The 24,082-nt window shown below is 39.5% G+C and overlaps 1 protein-coding gene and 2 long non-coding RNA genes across 3 annotated transcripts; 2 read left to right on the top strand and 1 right to left on the bottom strand.

The window, feature by feature from the left end:
* The first annotated feature begins 3,166 nt into the window (after positions 1 to 3,166).
* On the top strand, positions 3,167 to 6,857 carry LOC149038131 (uncharacterized). Its single transcript, XR_016180796.1, has 3 exons — positions 3,167 to 3,372; positions 5,833 to 5,984; positions 6,760 to 6,857. It is a non-coding gene; the product is annotated as an uncharacterized LOC149038131 (long non-coding RNA).
* A 4,530-nt stretch (positions 6,858 to 11,387) lies between these two features.
* LOC149038129 (uncharacterized) lies at positions 11,388 to 24,082 on the top strand. Its single transcript, XM_089187151.1, has 4 exons — positions 11,388 to 11,463; positions 11,725 to 11,802; positions 20,300 to 20,367; positions 21,086 to 24,082. Exons 1-4 carry the CDS (start codon positions 11,394 to 11,396, stop codon positions 23,891 to 23,893), a joined length of 3,024 nt encoding a protein of 1,007 aa, XP_089043277.1. The 5' UTR covers positions 11,388 to 11,393; the 3' UTR covers positions 23,894 to 24,082.
* Positions 12,611 to 13,298, bottom strand: LOC149038130 (uncharacterized). Its single transcript, XR_016181058.1, has 2 exons — positions 13,019 to 13,298; positions 12,611 to 12,660 (listed from the first exon to the last, which is right to left on the bottom strand). It is a non-coding gene; the product is annotated as an uncharacterized LOC149038130 (long non-coding RNA).

The raw sequence follows: 24,082 nt of genomic DNA, 5'->3' as shown, positions 1-24,082 counted from the left end.
TTCACACTGAAAATATCACTTACTGCGAAGCGCTCGGAGTTTACAGATGTTCAAAAGCTTTTTCTGTTATAGCGTGAGATTGAGGACAAAATTGATCATTACGTTTCGTCGCGTGTGTTTTTCCTGTGAGAAGCAACAAAAGATGCCGGCGACTGACGAAATAACAAGTTAACACGAAAATCAGATAACATCTAAACAAACAATTTTAGCTACCGATTTTCAGTGAATTTTTAAAGAACAATTTTCTTTTAAGTTTCAAGACAATTTGAAGATTCAACATACAAACAACGTACTAAAATGCGAAAGTTACACACCACAAAATTGATAAATAGGCCCGAAATGAAATTCTATCTTGTTATTGATCATACGTTGCCTAGCACGTGACCTAAATCTACCCAGGCGGAGATCCAAAACGACGATGGCAGGCTTGGCTTAGTTATATCACTCAAAACTCGTTCCCGTTTGTCTCATTTGATAAAGAGGGAATCGTTAATGTTTTCATTAAGACAGTATTGCCTTGATTTTCTAATATTTACAACGAAAGACAGTAAATTTCACTTTTCACCCACATTTACTTCCAACCTTTTCTTTTGAACCAGAAACAAAAATGATAGACGTTTAAAACACATGACATCATCCACCTTGTCAAATGTAATAGCATGATCATTTCAATTGTAATGCCTTCTTATCCCAACGTTACTTTGTTTCTCTGCTACATTAGCGAACACTGAACTACTGCTCGTACTCTAGATATGACAATCAACCACAAAATTCCCTAAACCAGATAACATTAAACATAATCTAAAAAATTATGTGTCAATTCACGAGTTTGCTCACAGAGCACTTTGATTAGTACTGAGACTCATTATATTTTTTTTTTGCTTGCTCTTTTTGTTACGTACACGTTCAAACGCAAATAATTTAGTGTTTAAACCAATAAAAGGTGAGTTTGATTCAAAGGTTTTGCGCATCCTCAATGCACATATTTATAGAGCAAAATCGTTGCAGTGAACGGCTTTCAACTTGAAAAGCGCCTAACTCCAAGTGGCACCATGAGTGTTCGTGTCAATCAGGAGAATCTCGGGCGTGAGTCATCTATTCCCACGCACGAAGATTGGAATGGTTTTAATCTAATCTAAAAATTTCTTTGCTAATGGAGAGTCTACATTTCCATCAGTCTGTTCTAAAAGGCGAAAGATTAGTCTTTAAACGCAGCCAAATAATTTCCGCCTGAGTGCAACACCAAATCAACACGCCGCTAGTTGTATGTTAGTGAATATTTTATAATAGTGGTGTCTACGATAGTGCGTGACAGTCTGTCACTCCATTAAGCAAGAAACAATAAAGTTCCGCAAAGAAACTTGTGAAAAACAAAAGTATATGCGAGTTGAAAAGAGTTTCGTAAAATAAATACCTGCTTTAAGAGTGTCTGTTTTTAAGGAGTGCGTGACTCGATATCGAGACCACGTGAGAACTCGTAGGAATGGAGATGCTTCGTGACAAAAGTCACGCATTGAGACCCTCATGCTGCTTTTTTCTGTTTTTAACCCCATTTGTCGAGAGCATATATATTAAATGTAATTCAGGCTAAGTTAAGTTGATGGCTACTGCTACCTGTTGTAGTCATCTTTTTATATGATAGCGTTAAGACAGAAATTTAGTAACAAACATTTCTTCACATCTTTAGTGGCTATGGAGAGGATTTCAACTGAAGTTCCAATTCGTGGACGTTGAAACAGCTGACAAAGAAATTAATCAGGATGTTAATGAAGACTACTTACGAGGTTCGATTTAAGCCGAAGTTCAGTTACTTTACTACAAGAACATGCACTGTGTATTCCGGCTGTATGTAGATCGTAGCAGAGGCACAGCCACAAGTATGATCACCCCGTGGGGTGTGCTTCCTAGTTATAGGTCACGATCACGACCGAACTGACTATCGACTATAGCATTTTCAACAGAGTTGATTACAATAATGGGGTCGCACATTTTCGAAATTTGGGGGTAAGACAAGTCTAAGAAAGTAGGCCGATTAAATGACGGAAAGTTCGCTGTTAGAAGGTCGTTCCAGCGCGTATTACCAAAAGTGACTAAGATGGGGTCGATAATTAGCCACAGAATAGACTATGATGGGGTAAGGGTTCACTCGACGCTCACCACAGGAAAAAATTAATTCTGTAGCCTCATCGTCCTTGTCCACTGGACTCAAAGAGCCTCACTCCAGTAATAACCATTTTCACATTTGTCTATTTTAGCTTGTTAGCGAATAAATTTATACCCTCATCATCTTGCCGCAATATCAGTAAGTAAATGATATTTCGGAACAAAAGGAATAACAAAAATACAGATAAAATGCATCATTTTACGCGACGGCAAATTTACCGTCTAGACAGTAAGAACCATAGCTGGGAAACGTGATAAAGCGATTCATTGTTTTAAGACGACGAAACTAAAACTAAAGGTCGCCTAAAAACTATATAGTTTTTATAGTTTTGAGGCGCCCTTGAGATTCTTATCCTATTCAATTTCAAGCTTGACTTTTCCATTTCACTTATGTATTTTTGGCGGTTACGGCGTAAACCAACTGAACCAACCGCTGTAACACGAAACCATTTCGGTTTGTACGAAACCATTTGTCGTCACGCTAAACCATTTGGGGTCACGCTAAACCATTTCACTTTACGGTGAGTACATTGATGCGATACTAAACCATTGCGGCTACGATTAACCATTTGCCGATAACCTAGGCCATTTCAAACCACACTGAACCGTTTTTGTCAAGTTACTGAACTAAAGGACAGTTAGCTGAACCGTTTGTCATTTCGACACTTAACCATTTCAGTTAACACTTGGCCACTCATGTTTTTATTGAATCAGTTCAAGAAGGGTGGCTACACAGCTCCTCAATTGTATAAACCATTTTTTGTTTGAATATTTCATTTCACCAAATGCGACTTGTCCATTTGTATTTTAAATAAATCTCTTAGGAGATTATATTATAAGATAAATCGTTCTCCAAAAGACAATTAGACTCTATCTGTTATTACAAACCAATTCTATTTTTGTATTTTTGGCGATGACAGCCGCCCATATGTGGGCTCTTCTTTCAAATTTAGTCGGAGAATTTCCGGCTTCAAGCTTGCACAGATTTATGGGCCAAGGAACTCCCTGTTTCATTTTCACAACGCGTCGTTGCAATTCTCCGTTCCATGACATAGCTTTCGAGTCTTTCATAGTACTTTCTCTGTCTTAGTGACTTTGAAACATTTTCATGACGGACTGAGGAAGCAAGGTCGTAAAATAGTCAAAGGTGCCTTCCATTTCCGCGACAGAGATAAGAACGCATGGTTGTATCAGATTATTGAGTGTAAGGTAAATACTTTTATTTTAAATTTTTTCTTAGTTGAGATTTCCTCCTTCAAATGTTCCTCATCTTCCGAACTTTCTCTGATTTCCGACAATGAAAGACGTTCCTGCAGTTAAGTGACGACGATTGCCAACTTTTACTTTATTCTGGCGTGTATTAATTGTATTGCCGCTTCGTGTTAGTTACAAGCTTATTAAGCTGAGCTTGTTTGAACAAGTTACAGCTGTCGAATTCAAAAAAATTCGCAAGCAATGCTTGGCATTTACCTTGGACAAAATAAGTAATTCGGGAGAGTTACAAAGGATATCCAAATTATCGATTTGATTCAGTAAAAGCCCTTTTGATCGCAACACTTTCAGTTTCGTTTGCGTGTCATGCGGAGCATGAACACAATCGTGTTTGGCACTAGCTTTCATGTCGGGCTTATGTACGTATTAACTTAATTTGCTCCCGTATTTACGATGCATTTGATCAAAAAGCGATAAACATTTTCAGCGTATTTCATGTGTTTATGTTTATCATTTTATACTGTAGTTCGAAAGTGATTTTTTCTTTTCGATAGACAGCTTAGATTGTCCTTCCAAACTGTACTGTTATACTGATTTCCTTGTTAAATATTGAGACAAGTTGATTTTTCTTCAAATTCAGCTAGTCATTTACTGCAAGAGTGCTTTCAATTAACTGCATTCGAGTTTTAGGAATCCAATTCATCAACTGGTAATGATTGATTAGTGTCTGAATGAAGTTTTACCTTTTGTCATCTGCTAATCAACATACGATCAATCAATAATCATATCAACTGAATGTTTCCGATCAATTGTTTTGTTTTGTTTTTTTTTTTTATCAAAACTGGTTTAGTTCTGCATGAGGCTGCATGCATCCAAGTATGTGTTTGTTGATAATTTATGTTGTTATATGGGAAGGTTAAGTCTTGGGATAAATGTAAAGTTCTGATTGGTTCTTACTTGGTCAGGATTTTGCCATCATTGCACCATACAGAAAATTATAAAACATGTAAATTCATTGTAAACTAGTTTAGTCCAAGTGACATTGGTGTATGACAATTACCTTGCTCTCTTGAGGGGTTCTGGGGAATATTGGCACCATGTCATTCCTTTTCTGTTACAACCTTGGGCCAATATACCTCTGTAAAGCCCTGGCAATCAGCTGGTTATATAGAAGTTTGTAGTGGTTTTTGTAAAAGCAATATACACTTACAGGCTATTTTGAATTCCAGTTCAATTGACTTCCTTGTTACTCCACATTTATTAAATTTTTTTGTACATGAAGACAGCCAGCAAAGATTATTTGATATTTAAAAAACAACAAGTCATGATTATTAGGAGAATTAAAGTTAGCATCAAAGACAAATTAATTTTGTGCACAGACAATGTAAATATGGAATAACTGCAAAAACAATTAGTTAAATATACATATAATAATAAAGCAAAAATGTCAGCTCCTGTACCAAATTGAAATCCATTTCAACATACATCAGCATGCATAAATGTAAATATTTCACTGTTTTTCCTATGATGAAGTGAAACAGTTGAACTAACAATCACCTATACAAATATGGGCATCAGCTCAACTGTAGGAAATTGAATAAATGAGATACATCTTTTATAAGTTTTGAGCAGTAATCCCTATTGAAAAATCAAATATGAAAATTTTACTTTGGTGTTGTAAAATTTGTTTCTTATGAGAAATGATTCAGTATGAACTCTCTCCTCTTGCGGAGACATGGTGGGCTTATGATTAGTGAGGTGGACACACGGTCAAGAGGTCTGGATTTGTAGCCTGGGCTGTGCTGGACTCAGGGTCAAGAGGTCTGGGTTCCAGTCAATGTATTGTGTTCTTGTGCAAAACACTTTACTCTTACAGTGTCTGTCTCCACCCAGGAGTATAAATGGGTAGCAAAAATTAGTTAGGGAAACCTGATAAAATGCAAGGGGGGTGAAAGGGGGGGGGGGGGGAAGGCAGTGGAATGGACTTGCATCCTGTCCAGGGTTGGGTAGTAATTCTCCCAGTTGCTTCATGTAAGGAAACCAGGATTAAGTAAAGCTCAGGCCCTGGATGGGCCACTTTTCAAATCCAGATGTGACCTAAGTACCTACCACCTCTTAGTTTAAATGATTTAAATTGCTACTGTTACAAATTATATAAACTTGAAACACACAGATGTTGATTTTTGCCCAATTTATTTCAGTCAATTGCATAGGAATGTCTTTGGTAAATCTTGAAATTTATTGTAATGAGAAGTGAATTACTGTTTATTTAAATATTAATGCTTGTTTTCTTCAGTATATATATCTTTTGTTCTTTTACTGCTTTAAATATGCTATTAATATTAATTGCTTGTGATTTTGTGTCTATGTATCCCTCCCACGGAAAAAATATTTAGTTTACAATTGGGTAATAAGTTGAGCTAATTTTTTACCATTTGCAACCATCTTTTTTTTCAGGCCAGGATGACTTAAAACAGCAACTTTTTGAAAGAAGTATCCCCTTACAGTTGCTATGGCTAAAGAAAGAAGTCCAATTAAGATTCCATCTGAAAATGAAGACTTACCTGACAAAGAAAGTGCTCCAGGTTTTGATGAGGACACTTTACGAGGTGAGCTAGGTTCAACTTTGGTTTCAGTCATTGTTAAAACATTTTCTATTCCACCAGTTTCAAGAATGTAAGCAGATGTGGAGAATGATATTAATACACTGCATGACCACCTTAAAGGATGTTTGGCCAGTCATGACTCTCTTCTATGATTACAATATGCTGTTCATTGACTGAGAGGATCTATGACATATTTGTTATTTTCTTTCCTCAAATTTCAAAGCAAGTACACAAAGTTATAATAAGTAAAGACTTTATTTGATCATCATATAACATTCATTTTGTAAGTTTGCATCATAAGTACCATCATCATCATCATCTTTCCATTATATTATGCAACATTAAATTGAAAGTTTCAACTTCCCCTAAGCAACCAATTTCCAGTAGAGTGCAAGTGTTATATCATTGAATATGGAGGTGTTTAACCCTTGACACCCTAACATCAGTATCCATATTCTCCATACTATTCTTTGTATGTTTCTTGTGGTACTGAAAAAGAGAATTCATTTGAAGATCAATGCTTCTTAGGTTGGTGATCATTTCCTTTATTCTCATGAGCTTAGTGAATGATTCAGCAGTATTACTCCAAGCTTTTTAGGGGATGGGTCAAGTCAGGCAGGTGCAAAAGTGGCAGCTGGCACTAAAGGAAAAATCTGCAGATTTTAAATCTCCAGATCTTAGCAGCTCTGCTTATGCACTAATTAACTACAACCACAGGTAATTATTAACTACAACCACAGACTTTGACACAAATTATTTTTTTATTTTTTCTTTGCAGCCATAGCTGATGTTTATAGAAATGAGGGTAATGAGGCCTTCAAGAAAGGAGATTTCATCAATGCTATTCATTTTTACACCAAAGTGTGGTGTCTTTGACGTATTGACTGTACAACTCCGTTTTGTAACAACAACGTAATCTTTATTGTGTTTTATATCGTCTTACCACATGCTCTCTCCGCTACTATATCCCATAATAATAATGAACATACGGGACACTACATCTCCCCCTAAGTTATTAAAAAAAACAACCAAGTAATAAAGTACTCGAAAAGAAAGTTCAGAGTCTCTTATTTTCTTCTGAATAATTTTAAACTAGGCGCGTACATAATCTTGCATCCAGGAGGGCGCTCGCTTGGCACGCACAGGGCGCGAAGCAACTGAAGGTAAGGGGCTAGATACGGCTTCAGATGTATCTGTTGCTGATTGACTAGAACTGAGATTTGGCTCATCCTGTCGGGGTTGCGCTGGTTGCTCGGCTAGGCATGGCTGTGGATCTATTTCTGCTTTTTTAACAGTCCCAGGATCCATAAACTTTTTCGTATGAGCAATGTTGCGCATCTTATTGTTCCCGTTTGTGTCTTGTAAAATGACAGCATTTCCATCTTTACGAGTGACAATGTAAGGTTCTGGCTCATAGTTTGGTGAGAGCTTGTTTTCACGTGTCTGCTTTAACAGTACCTTGTCACCCTCCTCAATATTGCTGTGTTTGGCTCCTCGTGTTCTGTCTGCATACTCTTTCTGGCTGAGTTTTGCACGAGTGTCTCTCTCTCTCAACAACTGTTGCCAATATGCTTCAGTTGCACGGTCTTTGGAGAATTCGACTCGTGGAAGTTTGTCACGCAGTTTCCTCCCCATCAGTAGTTCTGCAGGTGATAATCCAGTAACAGTGTGTGGGGTAACTCTATATTGGAAGAGGAAGTTCTCAAGAGCCTTTTTCCAATCCTTTCCTTCGACGCGTGCAATTCGCACTATCTTCAAAATTGTTTCATTTGCGCGTTCTACCTCTCCGTTGCTCTGTGGCCAATAGGGTATGCCCTTCTTGTGGTCTATTCCCAGGTATTCTAGGAAGCCCTCAAATTCCTTTGACGCAAATGGTGGTCCGTTGTCACTGCGCAGAGTTTCTGGTAGTCCATGTGTTCTGAAAATAGCTTCCATGCTTTTTATCACATGTCGGGCATCTGTCTTCTTTAGGAGAATAGCCTCCAGCCAACGAGAATAATAGTCGACAGCAACTAAAAGGTGTTCACCGTTTGAGATTTCAAGAAGGTCCACTGAGATCTCCTGCCAGGGTCCATCAGGTAGACTGCTTGACCTCACAGGCTCTGGTTTTGATCTTGGTCCCACAAGTTGACAGGGGTGGCATGAACGTATGGCATCCTCCACCTGTTTGTCCATTTGTGGCCACCACACTTTTTCCCGCAACCTGGCTTTAGTACGGACCATGCCCTGATGACCTTCGTGTGCCAACATGATGGTTTGTTTCCACAGGCTCTGAGGCATTACAATGCGAGTCCCTCTCATCACTACTTGTCCTACTACCCACAGTTCTTCCTTAACTGCTTTGTAGGTGGTGCCTGACAATTGGGTCCAGTCACCAGTGATCACAGCTTTGTGCACTATCCGTAAAGTTGGATCATTTGCTGTGGCAGTCTCAACTTGCTTCGGCAACAAAGCGGCTGGTATTGCTGCACTTGCCACGCTGTATGCAAAATCTTCCGTCTTTCTGGTGTCGTCATCTTGAGTTGAGCCAATAGGCAGGCGGCTGAGGACGTCTGCCGGATTATCTTTGCCTGGTATGTGCGTCAGCGTGTATTGAAATTGCTGCAAGTATAGGAGCCACCTTTCTATCCGGGCGGATGGAGGCTTCGACTTTGTACCGAGTACTGTGACTAGCGGCTTATGGTCAGTGCGGACTTCGAATTTAATTCCATACAGGTACAGGTAAAACTTCTCGCAAGCCCATCTGACAGCTAGAGCTTCTCTTTCGAACTGGGAGTACCTTGTTTCAACGTTGCTAAGCTTTCGGCTAGCGTAATATATTGGCCTGTAGGTCCCGTCTCGTTGTTTTTGCTCCAGAACTGCTCCAACTCCAACAGGAGAAGCATCAGTTGTGAGCCGTGTTGTGGCACCTTGCCTGTGGTAGGCCATCACTGGTGCTCTGGTTAGCAGGCCCTTGATTTCTTGAAAGGCTTTTTTTTCTTTTGGACCCCAGTGCCACTTAACATCTTTGCCGGTTAGGTCCCACAATGGACTTGATATGGTTGCAAAGTTTGGGATGAACTTCGCACAAAACTGAACTGAACCGAGAAAGCTTCTTACTTCAGACTGGTTTTGGGGCGTTGGTGCTTTAACGATAGCTTCCACTCGTTCACTGGAGACTTTTAATCCCTCGCCAGAGAGTACATCACCCATGTAAACCATGCTGCTAACACCAATTTCACATTTGTCATAATTCAAGGTGAGGTTTGATTCTTCCAGTTTACGCATGACCCTGTCTAAATTCTCATCATGTTCTTTGTCGTCTGCCCCTACGACTCGCAGGTCATCATGGAGATTGTAGGCACCCGGGCAGCATTTAATTACTTGCCACACGATCTGCTGGAATTTTTCTGTGGCCATGTTCACGCCAAAAAGCAGGCGTTTGTACCTGTATAAACCATCAGGCGCAGCAAATGTTGTGATATCCCGAGAGTCTGGATGTAGCTCAATTTGGTGGAAGGCCATATTTAGATCTAGCTTTGAGAAAACTTTGGCATAGGAGACTTCTTGGAGTGTCTCTTCAACTGTTGGTACTGGGTGCTTCTCCCGTACGATGGCCTGATTTGCTTGCCTCATATCAAGACATATCCTGATGTCACCATTAGGCTTCTCCACCACAACCAAGGGGTTCACCCAGCTGGTTGGTCCCTCCACCTTTTCAATGACATCAAGTTTGAGTAGTTCCTCTAGCTTTTCGGTGACCTTAGCTCTTCTACTAAAAGGGATTCTGCGTAGTGGCTGAGCGACTGGTTGAACACTCTCATCAATGTGGAGTTTTAGCTGATATCCTTTGAGCTTGCCGAGGCCTTGAAATACTTTTGGAAATTTGGACTTCAGAAGGGCTTTTCGGTCAAGACTGTTTGTGAGGCTTTCCATGCTATCAGATTTGACATCACAGCTATTAATGGACACGCCTACCCTTAACACGCCCAGCAATTCGGAGGCCTCGCGACCAAGTAGCGTCGCTGCCTTACCGCACATTACATAAAATTCAGTATACAGGGATTTGTGGGTCTGTGGTACTTGTACGTTAAAAAAGTATTTCCCTTTAAGCTGGAGAGGCTGTACAGAAGCATAAGCATAAACTCTCTTATTGCAGTCCAACAATCTAGCCTTGCCCCCCGATACAAAATTAAACATTTCCTCTGACATTAAATTACAGCTAGCACCAGAGTCTATAACAATGTTTACAAGCTTATCTTCAATCATGAGTTCCATGGTGTTCTCTCCATCCGTGCTCCCGGTGCTGAACACGTAGAAGTCATCACTGTTTACGCGCTCGTCTGCACTCGCGTCTTCGCACACGTTGTGTACATCACGTTGCTCCTTTGAATTTCCTCCTCTTCGTCCACGGCTAGGTTTTGTTCGTGGGTTTCCGCGACCACGACTTGAACTTTGGCTGGGGTCTCGTCCTTTATTCTGCTTGGAGTGGCAGCACACTTCAAAATGACCGATGTGCCCGCACTTTCCGCATTTGTGGTCACGTGAGCGACGGCATTCTTTCGCGAAATGACCCACTTTATCGCACCGCCAACATTTTCCCCCTTGTTTTGGATCACGGGACAAGCTGTTTACGTGGCTTTCGGGAATGAGGATAAGCGCTTCTTTGTCATGATACTGGCTAACGATTTCCATGAGTTTGCTGAGAGGCAGTGTTTCCTCATGGTACAATTTTGACTTGAGATTTTTGTCCTTCAGAAAAGAAATGGCGCGATCTCTCACCTGGTTGTCCCTTTCGCCCTCGTAGTCACAATGTTCTGCTAGTTTCTGCAGGCGAGTAATAAAATTGTTGACGGTTTCACCAGGTAATGGAGTAGCCGCTAAAAATATTTGTCTGGCCATTGGGGCGTTCTTTTTGAGCTTGAAGTGTTCTGAAAGGCAGTCCATAGCTTTTTTGTAATCTTTCGCTTCGCCTCGTGTTGTAGCAGGAATGGAATTATTGAAAACATCTCGGACTTTGGGGCCGGCTAGGTGAAGTAGTAGTGCTCTTTTTTGTGTGGGGTCGCTGATTCCAGAGGCAGTAACATAAAGCTCGAATTCTTCTTTCCAAGTTAACCATCTTTGGGCGAGTGTAGCTGGTTCGCCGACGGCGTCGAACGCAGGTAATCCAGGTAATCCGCTTAAGCATACGGCCATCTGTGCGAGTTTTGTCCACTGTTTGAACTCGTTTCCACTTCAGCAGCCGCACGGCAAGTTGAATATCGTTTATCCTCGTCGCCAAATGTGGTGTCTTTGACGTATTGACTGTACAACTCCGTTTTGTAACAACAACGTAATCTTTATTGTGTTTTATATCGTCTTACCACATGCTCTCTCCGCTACTATATCCCATAATAATAATGAACATACGGGACACTACACAAAGGAATTAAAATGAACTGCAATGAGAAAGAACTGAAGGCCAAACTGCACAACAACAGGGCTATTGCACATTTTAAACTTGGTAAGATGATGAGAGCTTTAATATGCATTTTTTTTTCTATTTTGAAGCTATTGAGTTGTCAGTAGTAGTTTTCTGAAAAAGGTGATAATTTTGAATACATGCCCAGAAAAATTTAGATCTTATCTTGGCCTCTCAAATATACAAAGAAGTAACCTCTTACCCCAGATATCAACAAGCATCACAAGTTTTTCCCAAAATTATAGTAATGGTAGTTGGTTTGCAACATGTATGGCTAATCAGAGATATTTATTTCAATAACAGGAAATCACCAGGATTCACTAAGGGATGCAGAAGCAGCCATTGAGTTAAATCCAACTTTCCTTAAGGCAATTGTGAGAGGTTAGATATGTTAGCTGTGCTATAATAATAATAACAAAAGAACTTAACACTCTAAGGTTAAATGAGGTTAAATGGAGTTCAATCTTGTCTCGATTGACTTTAATTAAGAGGTCGAGACCACCCTGATGTACATTTGAATCCAGCTCTTGACTGCTATGCCATTACTTTCCATTAATCATGATCAGAATATTATTTTGAACGGGATGAACAACTCAATGTGGAATGCAAAGTAAAATTTCAGCATGAATATTTTAGTTCCTTAAGTTCAATGAGTCACAGGTGTGAGATATGTTAAGAGCGTGTCCACGAGAGCACCGGGCAGTCGTGCTCCAAGCCATCTCACCGATTTCAATGAAACTTTGGCAGTTTAAAGGGTCTACCCCAAAACTCAAAGAGACAAACTGGTTTCTGTTTTGGTTCTTCCAGGGGGGAAAGACCAACCCCGGTTTTTCTTGGTTTTCACCAAGGAAATCGCTTCAAATAGGTAAAATGTATGAAGCTCTCACGGCGATGGTCTCTAACCGATTACTTTGAGGATTTGCACACATATTTTTACATCCTTAGTTAATGTCTGCTGCGAGCATCAGTCAGTTTGATCGATGGCTTGTCAATCAAAAGAGGCAAATATACGACTTTAGTTTTAGACTTTTCGATTCATCCAAATATTTGACAACTTTGAGGTCAAATATCTCCCTGTGACGCTTGCGACGAAAGAGGAAACTTCGAGGGGTGTCGCTATGCGTGTTTTCTAAGTGTCGCTGATGTAGGGACTATTTTACCGGTCGTAATGAAACCACGAAAACCAAGATGACTATCAACGGTGTTTATTTAGATCACGGTCACGATCACGATCGTAAACTGAAATTGCAATAATATTATAACGAAAGCATGAATGAAACGCTTTACGTGCCTATGTCGATAACGCGATTAAAATAACAACAATTAACGTGAATTAACATAAACAAATCATAAAAGGCTAAATTAAAACTACTCGAGAATCAAAGATCAGCTACACAATGACCATTTGCGGCTGGTTAACAGCCCAAAGACTAAAATGTGGGTGTTACTTTGCGAGCGTCTAGTTATTTCAAAATACTCCTTCGATTTCAAGATAATTAGTTGTACTGTTGTGCAACACAGTACATATGTGCGCTATCGCCCAAGGTAAAAAACTAAACTTAAACATATTGAATTAAAACTAACGAAAATCACTTACATATCGGTCCCGCTTCTGCCAAAGGTTTGGAACGAAAGACGAAGTTATTGCTGTTCAAGGTGAAATCTTACGAAACTCTGGCTTAAAGGGACGCTAATTTAGCTTTTATATGCGCGTGGTGACGCTAAAACATCCGATTACTAACCAATAGGGAAAAAGAAAAACATTGTAGCTAAGAGCGTAACTAGGCACGCAAATTAAAGTAATTGACAATTGATCTAAACAAAAAAAGGCTGTTCTTTGTTCGATATCCTGTTCTTTGTTCGATATCCTTAACACTCCCGTTGCCAGAAAGCTACAACACTAATCCTAATTCCCCTTTATAACCCATCATTTCATCTCTGAAAATCATCAAAAAAATATTTGGGCACTACCGTATTTTTGTCTTGGATGCCTTTTAAAATCTGCGACTGTGACAAGTTTCTCTCAACTACACCTGTCACGCAATTCTTGTTCTAGGCGGTCACTTGACAAAATAAACCTACATTTTTTAGCTCTTTATACAAGATGATTGATCAAGAAAGGTGAAAAATGTGAAAAACTTTCGAGGTAATTTGTAGGAATGGAAAATTTGACGTTTAGAGGGATGCATGTAAACGAAAAATCAATGAGAAAATCGTAGCGTTTCTTTCTTCAGTCGTTTATTACTTTGAAGATTTGCTAAAATTAGCAGATATGGCTTTTGTACGGCACAAAACATTCATTAGTCTATAATATGATTGTTAATCATCATCATTGCTCATTTTAGGAGATTTTAAAGTCACATGTTGCGTGTTGGTTGATATTACTAATTGTTCTAGTGTGCTACAACTTCGGCTTTTACAGACGAGAAATTCTGCGCTCTCGCTCGAGAGCAAATATCAATAGTTCTATCGGAATAAAAACTGTGCCTCTATCCCGAAAATAAAATTAAAATAGTGTTGTCGTTGTCACTTACCGCCGTAGAACATTTCAATGCAGAACTCCGCTAAACTAACATCTGTTGTGTGACCCGGCGAAGACTCTTAGTAGGAATTATTCAAGCGCGTTGTTCATGCTGTCTGCTAGATAACAATTTCAGAATAATCTGCAGATCTCTATGATTATTTGTCTGCTTCGATCGTAAAATATCTGCATATTTTTTTCAAGCATTCTATTACTACACATAAATCTACATCTCTCGAGATCGAGTGTTGCCGGCGTTTAATTGCGTGACTTGTAAAATTTTTAAATAAGGATCTGAGCCAGCGGTAATTTGACGAGTAGCCTTCTTGCAAATTTGCCTTGATGAAATCCCAAGACATAGCCAGTTGTTTTCGTGAGCAAAGACAATAAATATCAGAGAAAAGTGAGATGTAAATATCTTTTTTTTTTAGCTTAATAGCAGCTTTACCCTCTCCTGCAGTCTTCGTCTAAATTTTGCAAGGTCTCTCCTTATCTTCTGCCTTGTTCGGTCAGTTTCGAATTCTGAAGCTAGATCATTGGCATCGGCCTTAATCATAGAGGGGGACCTCATCAATAAACCAATTTTTGTTACGGCAGATAACCGGCTGAAGTATCGAGCGATTTGCTGCTGTATCAACCGGTCAGTCTTAGACAACATTTCTGGCTGGTGTCGTCTCTTAAACTCGATATTTGGGAAATCACATTAGCGGCGGTTGCCTCACTAGTTTCCTCCCTTGTCCAGCACACGTCTAGGAGATAATTGTCTGCTTTCTGAGAAAAGGTAGCTGTTTTTTGTGTTTTCCAATGATCCCATCCAAAGTCCTCTTGGCTAGTTAGGGGTTGTTCGTCAGAATTTTTACCTGAGGTCCGACCTGAAATGTAGCCATCCCCTATAGAATGGCAAGCCGGTCTTAGTCCATTTCCTCTTGATCTTATCCAAGGCGGAATTTTTTTCTCGGCTTCACTGTGTTTGTCTTTGTCAGGATACATCCTTCTTTTAGCAAGAATATCTGGCTTTCTTGTTCCGTCTATGACGGATTGGGTATAGTTTTCGCGATGACCCGCGTTCAGAAATCTGTGCACGTTGCTGATAAGCAACCGCTTCTACGACTAGTTTGCTGAAAGTTTCTAATGTGATGAGCCTAGTGAGATCCTGAGGTGCTTCAAACTGTGCCAGTTGGTCTGCGCTATAAACTTGTCGCAGTTCTTAAGTCAGAGGGAGGATCGCCCACCTCTATCTATGTGAGCGCTTCTACAATACCTGCGTATCCCTAGCAATCATATGATATAAAGTTCATCTCAGTCACAAATCACCAGTTAGGAAAACTGATATTCAGATAAGCGCTCTTCTTGCCCTTCTCCTTATTCATTGTCGACTCTAAGATAGCAGCTACAGTACGCGTTCTATTTAGGTTTACAGTCACCTTGCCGCCACCAGAAAGACTCGCCACCAGCTTTGATTTCTTCTGCCATCTGCAGATTCATCTCTCTCTCTCTTTTTATGTCTCCGATTTTTATGAGGAGGATACTGGCATTTACGAACCCGAAGGTCTGAATCTCACACCAAGTTGTGCACGATATTTGAGGTACATCGTGAAATTGCGGCCTTCGTAATCTCCAAATAAGCCAATACGCGCAAGAATAAGCTTCATCTCGGATGAAACGCATGTTTGGGATACATCGACGTCTCTCAAATGTTTTTTTTTTAAGCTGTATACCCACGAATTTAGAGGTGTGAGCTGTTGCCGTCCCTGGCCAGCGCGAGAAAAGTAACATTTGGTTGTACATTTTGTTGCAAATGAAGAAGACAACTGCACCATCTTGACTTTATCAATTCGAGTGTTAGATTGAATTGAGGGCTTTTTAGACACTCGATTTCTTATATTGCATCACTATGAAGACGTAATACAACTGATACACCTACACTACGTAGGATTAACAATGTCTGTTGCGCTGTTGCGAGAAGGAGGAAAATATTACCGGAAGTGTACGCGTAAGAGTTTCAGAGACGTTTCAGAGATGTCTGTCTTTGATCGGCTGTCACAAAAAAATGACCTCCACTTAAATTTTCTAGGAAAAATGAACTTACCAAATCCTTAAAAAAAAATTGGAATTCATTTGACCGATACGCCGGTTGTTTCAACTTTTCTTTTTCCTCGGGCTGCTATGAAACAGTTCATAAGTGACTCATGAATAAAGTGTTTTGAAATACCGTTCGGGATTTGCCTTTTTTTTTTCTGCGTGCAAATCAAGGGTAGACAAAGTTTTTAAAACATTTGACTAAAATTTCATGGAGTTCACCTGGATAATTTTCGTCGGCCAGAGTCAAGACGCGCCAAGCTAAGCGAGATCGCCCTCCAGTAAAACAATTTTCCAAAGAATAATCGTGGCGAGCGTGAGGAAAACACACATTTTTTTCATCATTGTGATCAAAGTCCAATGATGTACCTAAATTGGTACTTACGGTGTCAAACCATTGATTATGACAGGGTGAGCTTAGTTTTCCTGTCGAGGTTGACGTGACTTCACATTAAAAGCATTTTTGACGGAACAAACTAGTGAGCATCACTGCACGAACCGAGAAAGTAAAAACTTGTATTTATCTCCCACGCGTTTCGTCTGACAATAGTAGACTTCATCAAGGATTTTTTCAAGCAGGGTAAATAAGCTTCCTCATATACAAATAGTAAATAAGCTTCCTCATATACAAATAGTAAATAAGTTATCTCTTTACTATTGAAGTCAGTGGATAGAATACGCCAGGTGCGCCTACGGTGTTATACATGCGTGACATTTTCCGGACGTTACATGTACGAGTACGTGATCCGTTTAAGAGTCACAGATTTAGTGTAAATATTTCACTCCTCAACATCACCCAATGTCTCTAATTACTGAGGTCTTAGAACGTGTCATTATATGGAGTTGCCTTCTGCGGGTAGAAGACTACAAGCGAATTTCTCAGCCGTAATTGCCTTTGATTTCTCAATTGATGTTATCGCAAACACAGTTTTTGGGAGTCACGAGACAAAAAAACTTATCAGGACCTAGTTTCATGTTCTAATGGAAATAAATAGCAAATAAAAACACATTTTCTTGAGAAATAAAGTCACAAATGACGGGGGTTCTCCGAAACAAATAATGATAAAAAAAGATTTCAGTTCTGGTCAATATTGACTTTTCATGGCCTACTTCCAAATCTGAGGGAACGTGCTGAGGGAATAAAAAAACATAAATGTGTGATAATGCAAGTAAGAGAATGAAAATACAAATAAAGAAAAAGGAGAAAACATAGGAACCCGTGTTGCAGCGTGCAGATATCTTTTGAACCAGACCTACACACATAAGCCCGACACCGGCCAGAGAAACTCGAAAGAGTCCTGTATATGAACTAGCTCGCACGTGCACGCAGGAAAGGCCATGACAATCAGCGAAAATAATAGCAAACGCAGATGGTATTTGCAGTAAAAAAACAACAAAATAAGATATCAGAAGGATTAGGAACTTTTTAGAAGTGTCTTCTTGAAAAAAAAAAAACAAACAATTTTTACTTCTCATAAAAGGTCACACAGTGACCCTACAAATACTATTCCTATACGTGGAATTTCTTGATGGTGGAAAGTGGAAAAAACATTTTCCACTCTTATTTTCTGGAAACACGGCGTAGTTAATGAATTTATGAGGCTATTGATATTTAACAAATAGAGAAGCCTTGACTGTGCTCTGTTCTGTTATAAAGCACGCAGGAAGCGACTAGAGCACGAAAGAAGTGTAGGGAGAAACACGAGACGTAGTCGAGTGCTTCTTTCCACTTCTTGAGTGCTCTAGCCGCTTCTTAAGTACTTTTTAACAGAACAGAGCACAGTCAAGGCTTCTCTATTTGTTTTATAATTACCCAAGCATTACTTTCAATTTCCAAAACAAACTTTATTTCCAAAGCGAACAACAATGTCGTCAGCATGCTCTATACTCTCATAAAGCACACTGCAATAAGCCAATCAGAATCCTTGTTAGAATGATTCAAATAATCTGATTGGCTGTACAAGACTAAAGCTGTCAAAAGTGTCAAACCATCAAAGTCCAAAAACCATCAAAGTTCACATTCTACTATAGTTTACAAACTAAAATAGTTCGGCAAGTCGAACTTGACAATTTTGCGTGAAGTTTTTGAGTCTCTAATACAGAATCTTGAAGTGAAATGTTCAGTGAATTTCAGCCGAATTGCTGGTTTTCAGTGTCACGCCATTCAAAATAGATCAAAATAAAAAATAAAAACCGTTCAATCGATTTAGTCTAGAATCTGGAAATAGAAAGAAGCTAGATATGTAAAGACTCTCGCCAAGATTCAGGTCACAGCAATTTTTCTTACGGAAGATATGAGGAGAAACGTTTTTCCCAAATTTATAGAGATTTGTATAGAGCCGCCATGCTGGTGCCCACCTAGATGGGCACCAACATGGCGGCCGGAAACCAGCAGAAACATCTGTCACTGAGTTTTGCTACAAAAGCGTGAATTTATCTCTCTAAGAACTCATAAACGTAACTATAATACTTTATTCTAATACAAGAACTGTTCAGATAGCTGAATTTCCCTAAATAAGTCACCTTTTAAACCAACATAACAGCTCTCTCGCTCGTCATGCAAAGGCCACGTCACGCAAAAGCTTAGAAATTCAAGAGTAGTCTATCACTAAACCAAGAACCCATTTTGAGTGAAAATTTGTCTGAATATTAGTTTTTAGCTGCTCTAATACATCATGAAAGTAAAATCTCAGGAGGATCAATAGTTCTGAAGTCTGAAATTTAGTGACGTCACGTGAAAACCAGCAATTATGGCTCATAAATACACGCGAGTTTTTTCCACATGACAAGGCAGAAAACAAATTATTCAAGGCGAGTGTTTTTTGAATGAACGACAGCCGAATTCACCGGAACATAAAGATCGCTCGTGATGAAAGCGCCGCAAAACTCGGTTGCAGTGGCTGATGTGAATTGCTCTAGCTCAGCTCTATGCTCTATACTCTCATAGAGCACGCTCTTTCAACCAATGACAGCGTGCGTTATATGCGAACTTTATTATAATTCCTAACAAATAAGGGGGGCAGAGTTTCCCGTCATTCGCGGTATGGAAAAGCCGAAGTTGTTACTCTCGGAACTTGTACATCAACAAGCAGGCGACATGTGACCTTAAAATCTCCTCTCCTGATTATAATGATAATAGACGATCAAAGTATAGGCTAATGAATGTTTTGTTCTGTACAAGAGCCCTATGTCCTGATTTTAGCAAATCTTCAAAGTAATAAACAAACTGAAGAAAGAAACGCTACGATTTTCCCATTGATTTTCCGTCAACATGCATCTCTCTAAACGTGAAATTTTCCATTCCAACAAATTATCTCGAAAGTTTTTCACATTTTTCACCTTTCTTGACCAATCATCTTGTATAAAGAGCTAAAAAATGTAGGTTTATTTTGTCAAGTGACCGCCTAGAGCAAGAATTGCGTGACAGGTGTAGTTGAGAGAAACTTGTCACAGTCGCAGATTTTAAAAGGTATCCAAGACAAAAATACGGTAATGCCCAAAGATTTTTTTGATGATTTTCAGAGATGTAATGATGGGTTATTAAGGGTAATTAAGATTAGTGTTGTAGCTTTCTGGCAACGGGAGATATTTGACCTCAAAGTTGTCAAATATTTAGATGAATCGAAAAGTCTAAAAATACCATCGTATATTTGTCTCTGTTGATTGACAAGCCGTCGATCAAACTGACTCATACTCGCGGCAGCCATTAATTAAGGATGTTAAAATAAGTGTGCAAATCGTCAAAGTAATCGGTTTAATACCATCGCAGTGAGAGCTTCATACATTTTACCTATTTGAAGCGATTTCCTTGGTGAAAACCAAGAAAAAGCGGGGGGTGGTCTATCTCCCCCCGGAAAGAAACGAAACAGAAATCAGTCTGTTTTCTGGAGTTTTGGGTTAAACCCTTTAAACTGACAAAGTTTCATTGAAATCGGTGAGATGGCATGTAGCACGACTGCCCGGTGCTCTCGTGGACACGCTCTGAAGTCACTATCTAGCTGTTTTAAAAAGAAGGATCAGGACTTACCTAACTTTTAGTGTTTTTGTGGCAGTTGTTGATCCCAATTTAAGTGTTCTTAGAAGTTTCAGTTGTCTGTAAGGCTAAATAAATCTAACAAACCTAATAGGGCCTGTTTATTCTTTTCCGTTTAGTTTTTTTGTATTGTTTTGTTTTGTTTTGTTTTTTTCTTCTGGTCTGTAATGATTTCAATGGTTTCAGGTTCTTTTCTCAGCATTGAGCTACAGTAATAGTATGCTTCTTTGTGTTGTTGCCTACAGGAGCCACTGCTTGTGTTGAATTGAAGAGATTTGAAGAAGCAACCACTTGGTGTGATAAGGGACTAGCTGTATCCTTTGAAGGAATCTTTCATTTTTAACCGTGGGTATAATGGAAAAAAGTTTCCATAATTTGATGTTTCAAGGGAGAAAATACAAAGAAGGGTATTAATTATGATGGGAACTTGTCAGCTCATATACTTTAAGTATGTGTGATTAAAAACAAAGGAGAAGTTATTACCTCATGACTTATTAATGAAATTACTCCTTTTAGCCAATTTGACTTACTTCTACTATCCATGCCAATAACTGGTACATTAGTTTAAATAACCCTTTAATTTCCCAAACCAAATTTGTAATTGTCCTTACTGTCAACCATACAATTCTTGTAATGTTAGTACAGAGAATTTATTATTGCATCAACTAACTATTTTTAAATTGATATTTTTTTTTTTTTACTCTCAACACTTATCTGATTGATATTGTATTGCTATTGTAAGGAGAAATTCTCTTTTGGTCACTCACGGGAGCTAAAGGGTTAGAAGACTAATATTCATCCAGTTTATACATAATACTTGGGTAGATGATCTCTCTAAAACAAGCCAGAACAAAAAGCTCTTTAATGTTTACATATCTTATGCAGACTTTCTGCCTTCGACCTTTTGCCTCTACTTAGAGACTCAGAAACTTTCGTTGTGCTTTCCTATGGACAAATAAAAATTTTAAAGATATGTATTTATTTTATGTATTTTTGTTTTTTCCACATTTTTAACCCTTAACATAAAAAAGATTGACAAAAACAATGGGATCTTGTCGTCATTAAGACTTCAGTCTGTCAGTGAAGTGGGAGATAAGTCCATGGAGGAAAAAGATCCTATTAGTCATGACCACGGTAGTGCAAGTTCAGGTGATGTCAAGAAAGTCATAGATCAGGGAAAAGAAGCCATAGAGTACCACAACCTACATCTTAAAATAGCTAAAGAAGTAGGAGACAAGCATGGGGAGGGTACTGCTTATGGCAATCTTGGCAATGCTTATTTTAGTCTGGGTGATTTCAAAAAAGCCATAGAGTACCACAACCTACATCTTAAAATAGCTAAAGAAGTAGGAGACAAGCATGGGGAGGGTGCTGCTTATGGCAATCTTGGCAGTGCTTATGGCCGTCTGGGTGATTTCAAAAAAGCCATAGAGTACCACAACCTAATTCTTAAAATCGCTAGAGAAGTAGGAGACAAGCGTGGGGAGGGTGCTGCTTATGGCAATCTTGGCAATGCTTATTTTAGTCTGGGTGATTTCAAAAAAGCCATAGAGTACCACAACCTACATCTTAAAATAGCGAAAGAAGTAGGAGACAAGCATGGGGAGGGTGCTGCTTATGGCAATCTTGGCAATGCTTATCACAGTCTGGGTGATTTCAAAAAAGCCATGGAGTACTACAACCTAAGTCTTAAAATAGCTAAAGAAGTAGGAGACAAGAATGGGGAGGGTCGTGCTTATGGCAATCTTGGCAATCCTTATCTTATTCTGGGTGATTTCAAAAAAGCCATAGACAACTACAACCTACATCTTAAAATAGCTAAAGAAGTAGGAAACAAGCATGGGGAGGGTAACGCTTATTGCAATCTTGGCAATTCTTATCACCGTCTGGGTGATTTCGAAAAAGGCATAGAGTACCACAACCTACATCTTAAAATAGCTAAAGAAGTAGGAGACAAGCGTGGGGAGGGTAACGCTTATGGCAATCTTGGCAATGCTTATCACCGTCTGGGTGATTTCAAAAAAGCCGTAGAGTACCACAACTTAAATCTTAAAATCGCTAGAGAAGTAGAAGACAAGCGTGGGGAGGGTAACGCTTATGGCAATCTTGGCATTGCTCATGGCAGTCTGGGTGATTTCAAAAAAGCCATAGAGTACCACAACCTACATTTTAAAATAGCTAAAGAAGTAGGAGACAAGCATGGGGAGGGTGCTGCTTATGGCAATCTTGGCAATGCTTATGACAGTCTGGGTGATTTCAAAAAAGCCATAGAGTACCACAACCTACATCTTATAATAGCTCAAGAATTAGGAGACAAATCCTGGGGGGCAATTACCTACTCTTCATTAGGATTGGTTTTTGAGTTACAAGGTAGACTGCCAAAAGCCGTTGAATATTATCAAGCTAGCATAAACTTATTCAATTCCTTGAGAGCACTTCTAATATCTAAAGATGAGTGGAAAGTTAATTTTCGAAATCAGCATCAAGTGGCGTATACGGGTTTGTGGAGAGTTCTCGTAGAACAAGGTAATGTAGATGAAGCCTTATTTGTTGCTGAGAAAGGACGAGCTCAAGCTCTGACCGACCTCATGGAATCCAGTTTTTGTGGTGGAACAAGTCACCACAAGGGAGAAGATGAAGATTGCGCAGTTTTAAAAAACGTTCCATCAAACACTGTCTTTCAGGCAGTGGACAAAGCTAACGTCAATCTTTGGGTTGTGTCCGAAGGAAAACAAGTTCAGTTAAGACAAAGTAAACTGAAAGGTTTTGTTTCAGATAATAGTGGATCTAGCCTGTCCTTTGAGGCGTTCATGCTCGGTGTCTATACACAACTTGGTGTTCGTTCTAATGTGAGATGCGAGAATCGATCTTTAGATGCTTTGAGGGAGGGCCGTTCAAAAGTGGATGAGAAAACCAAAGAAGCCAAGCCTCAACCTCACATCCAACAAGACGGATGCTTGAGCACTTTGTATGATATCGTTATGAAGCCGTTGACTGACTTGATTGAAGGGGATGAGCTACTCATTATTCCTGATGGACCCCTGTGGATCGCTCCTTACGCTGCATTGAAGGATGGTAATTCTAAATACCTGTGTGAATCGTTCACAATCCGAGTCGCTCCATCGTTAGAAAGTCTTAGACTCATTGCTGATTGCCCAGATGATTATCACAAAAGCAGCGGTGCGTTACTTGTAGGAGATCCGTGGGTATCCGAGGTTACTAACAGCGAGGGAGAGAAAGTCCTCAAGCAGCTTCCGTGTGCTAAAGAAGAAGTAGAAATGATCGGAAAAATTCTGAATATCACACCAATCATTGGCAGTCAGGCCACGAAACAAGAGGTGTTGAAAAGACTCAGTTCCGTTTCCCTAGTTCACTTTGCGGCACACGGATGTATGGAAACTGGCGAAATTGCTCTTACACCTGACCCACACCGAATGTCTACTGTGCCAACGGAGGAGGATTACATTTTAACAATTGGAGATGTGTTGAATGCTCAACTTCGGGCCAAACTTGTTGTGCTTAGTTGCTGCCACAGCGGCCGGGGCGAGATCAAGGCTGAAGGTGTGGTTGGCATTGCACGCGCTTTTATGGGGGCTGGTGCTCGATCTATTGTGGTGTCCCTGTGGGCGATTGATGACGAGGCTACTCTTGAGTTCATGAAACACTTTTATCAACAACTTGCAGGAGGTAAACCAGCAAGCGAGTCACTGAACCTGGCCATGAAAAGCCTCAGAGAATCAGACACGTTCCGCGACATCAAATACTGGGCGCCCTTTTTGCTGATTGGAGATGACGTCACTCTGGACTTCTTGGCAAAGGAAAGAGAAAATTTAATTTGAATATGAAATCACATAAATGAAAACTTTTTATTTCATCTCAAATGAATGACGCAGGAACTTGGAAGGTTTAAATGCTTCTCTATTTTGGCGCTTTTTGGCTATTTTTCATTACTTTTCACTTTTTTGTTAAATGGAACTTGAGATGTGTGACTTTACCTTGCTGAAGAAATAAAACAGACTATTTCAGTA

The sequence above is a fragment of the Pocillopora damicornis genome, chromosome 11 (genome assembly GCF_964200805.1).
Source record: "Pocillopora damicornis chromosome 11, jaPocDami1.2, whole genome shotgun sequence".
NCBI lineage: Eukaryota > Metazoa > Cnidaria > Anthozoa > Scleractinia > Pocilloporidae > Pocillopora > Pocillopora damicornis.
The sequence above is the reverse complement of the archived record's forward strand: the minus strand, read 5'-3'. Positions and strand labels throughout refer to the sequence as shown.

Bases quoted from the DNA above. Each gene is read 5' to 3' on its own strand.
- LOC149038129 (XM_089187151.1), top strand. From the start codon at position 11,394: ATGAACTGCAATGAGAAAGAACTGAAGGCCAAACTGCACAACAACAGG. The intron at 11,464-11,724 runs GTAAGATGATGA...TTTCAATAACAG, and splicing joins TATTGCACATTTTAAACTTG to GAAATCACCAGGATTCACTA. The intron at 20,368-21,085 runs GTATCCTTTGAA...AACATAAAAAAG, and splicing joins GGTGTGATAAGGGACTAGCT to ATTGACAAAAACAATGGGAT.